We start from the raw sequence: 1,333 nt of genomic DNA on the forward strand, positions 1-1,333 counted from the left end.
ACGAAGCTCTACGGATCAAGCCTCTAAAGCCCCGAAGAACTTCCACCACAAACCTTCGAATACAAAGAACATTCGAAGAGGAATCATCCAAATCATATTCCTAAATCTCAAAGTTCACTGGAATCAAGCTCAAAAGCCTCCAGAAACACCAACAAAGCACAAATCAGTGAAGCTCTGCGGATTCAAGCCTCTAAAGCCCCGAAGAACTTCCACCATAAATCCAAGAACACGAAGAACACACGAAGAACACGACGAACGCGAAGAACAAAGAATTGCTCCAAATAATTCCCGACCTATCAGTTTCAATGTTGGCTTGTGATGAGAAGGCATGAGGCGTGATTGCTGTGTGATTTGTGATGAAGTAATCAGTTTTGCAAGCTTGATGATAAATGTGAATCTATAAATGGACAGAGGATATCTTAGTGTGACGTGGCAGAGAATCAAGCTCAAAAGAGTGATCCTTTGTTCTTCACGTTCTTCGTGTTCTTCGTGTGTTCTTCGTCTTCGAAGGTTTGTGGTGGAAGTTCTTCGGTGCTTTAGAGGCTTGAATCCGTAGAGCTTCAATGATTTATGGTTTGTGAGGTTTCTGGAGGCTTTTGAGCTTGATTCCAGTGAACTTTGAGATTTAGGAATATGATTTGGATGATTCCTCTTCGAATGTTCTTGGTATTCGTAGGTTTGTGGTGGAAGTTCTTCGGGGCTTTAGAGGCTTGATCCGTAGAGCTTCTGATAATGGGAAACCGTTCTACAATAGGTTGATGACGGAACTATGCGAGAAGTTTGGATTTAAACAATACAACTCCTCTATGTACAATGCCCCGGCAAATGGACTAGCTGAAGCATTTAACAAGACACTTGGCAGTTTGTTGAAAAAGGTGGTCTCCAAGACGAAGGGATCTTCAATGAAAGAATCGGAGAAGCATTATGGGCATATCGAACAACATTTCGAACGCCTAAATGTCTAGAGGCCATTGTAGAGAACCTCATCAATCACACAATTCCAGTCTAGATTTGTTGTGTCATGCGAAGCTTTTGTGTAGACGACTAAATTTCTCGGTTCGAAATAAGTCAAACAAGTAAAGATAGTGTCACAAATATAAATTTGTATTGATGAATGTGTGGTACAATTCTCTGTAATTACAAAAGAGTTATCCTCTGATTCGATCTCCTTGAAAGATTTGTTAATTGGATTTGTGGTAATGTGATTTTCACTTGAACACAAAGTATCCTTCAATTTGGTAGAAGGATGGATCGAAGATTGTTGAAACGAAATTACAATGAATCTCTGGCTATGAGCTTGTTAGAAATCCTTTGTTCTTCACGTTCTTCGTGT

At 40.1% G+C, this 1,333-nt stretch overlaps 1 protein-coding gene across 1 annotated transcript; it reads left to right on the forward strand.

The window, feature by feature from the left end:
• Positions 1-403: 403 nt before the first annotated feature.
• LOC136068823 (uncharacterized) lies at positions 404-965 on the forward strand. The gene is made up of 2 exons (XM_065776536.1): positions 404-510; positions 677-965. The coding sequence occupies exons 1-2, from the start codon at positions 404-406 to the stop codon at positions 963-965; spliced, it is 396 nt and encodes a 131-aa protein (XP_065632608.1).
• The last annotated feature ends 368 nt before the right edge of the window (positions 966-1,333 follow it).

Source organism: Quercus suber, unplaced genomic scaffold, assembly GCF_002906115.3.
Source record: "Quercus suber isolate HL8 unplaced genomic scaffold, Cork oak 2.0 scaffold_136, whole genome shotgun sequence".
Lineage (NCBI taxonomy): Eukaryota > Viridiplantae > Streptophyta > Magnoliopsida > Fagales > Fagaceae > Quercus > Quercus suber.

Excerpts from the sequence above, each read along its gene's own strand:
- LOC136068823 (XM_065776536.1), top strand. The coding sequence starts at position 404 with ATGGACAGAGGATATCTTAGTGTGACGTGGCAGAGAATCAAGCTCAAA. Across the intron at positions 511-676 it reads TGTGTTCTTCGTCTTCGAAG|GTTTGTGGTGGAAGTTCTTC; the intron begins GTTTGTGGTGGA and ends TGGTATTCGTAG.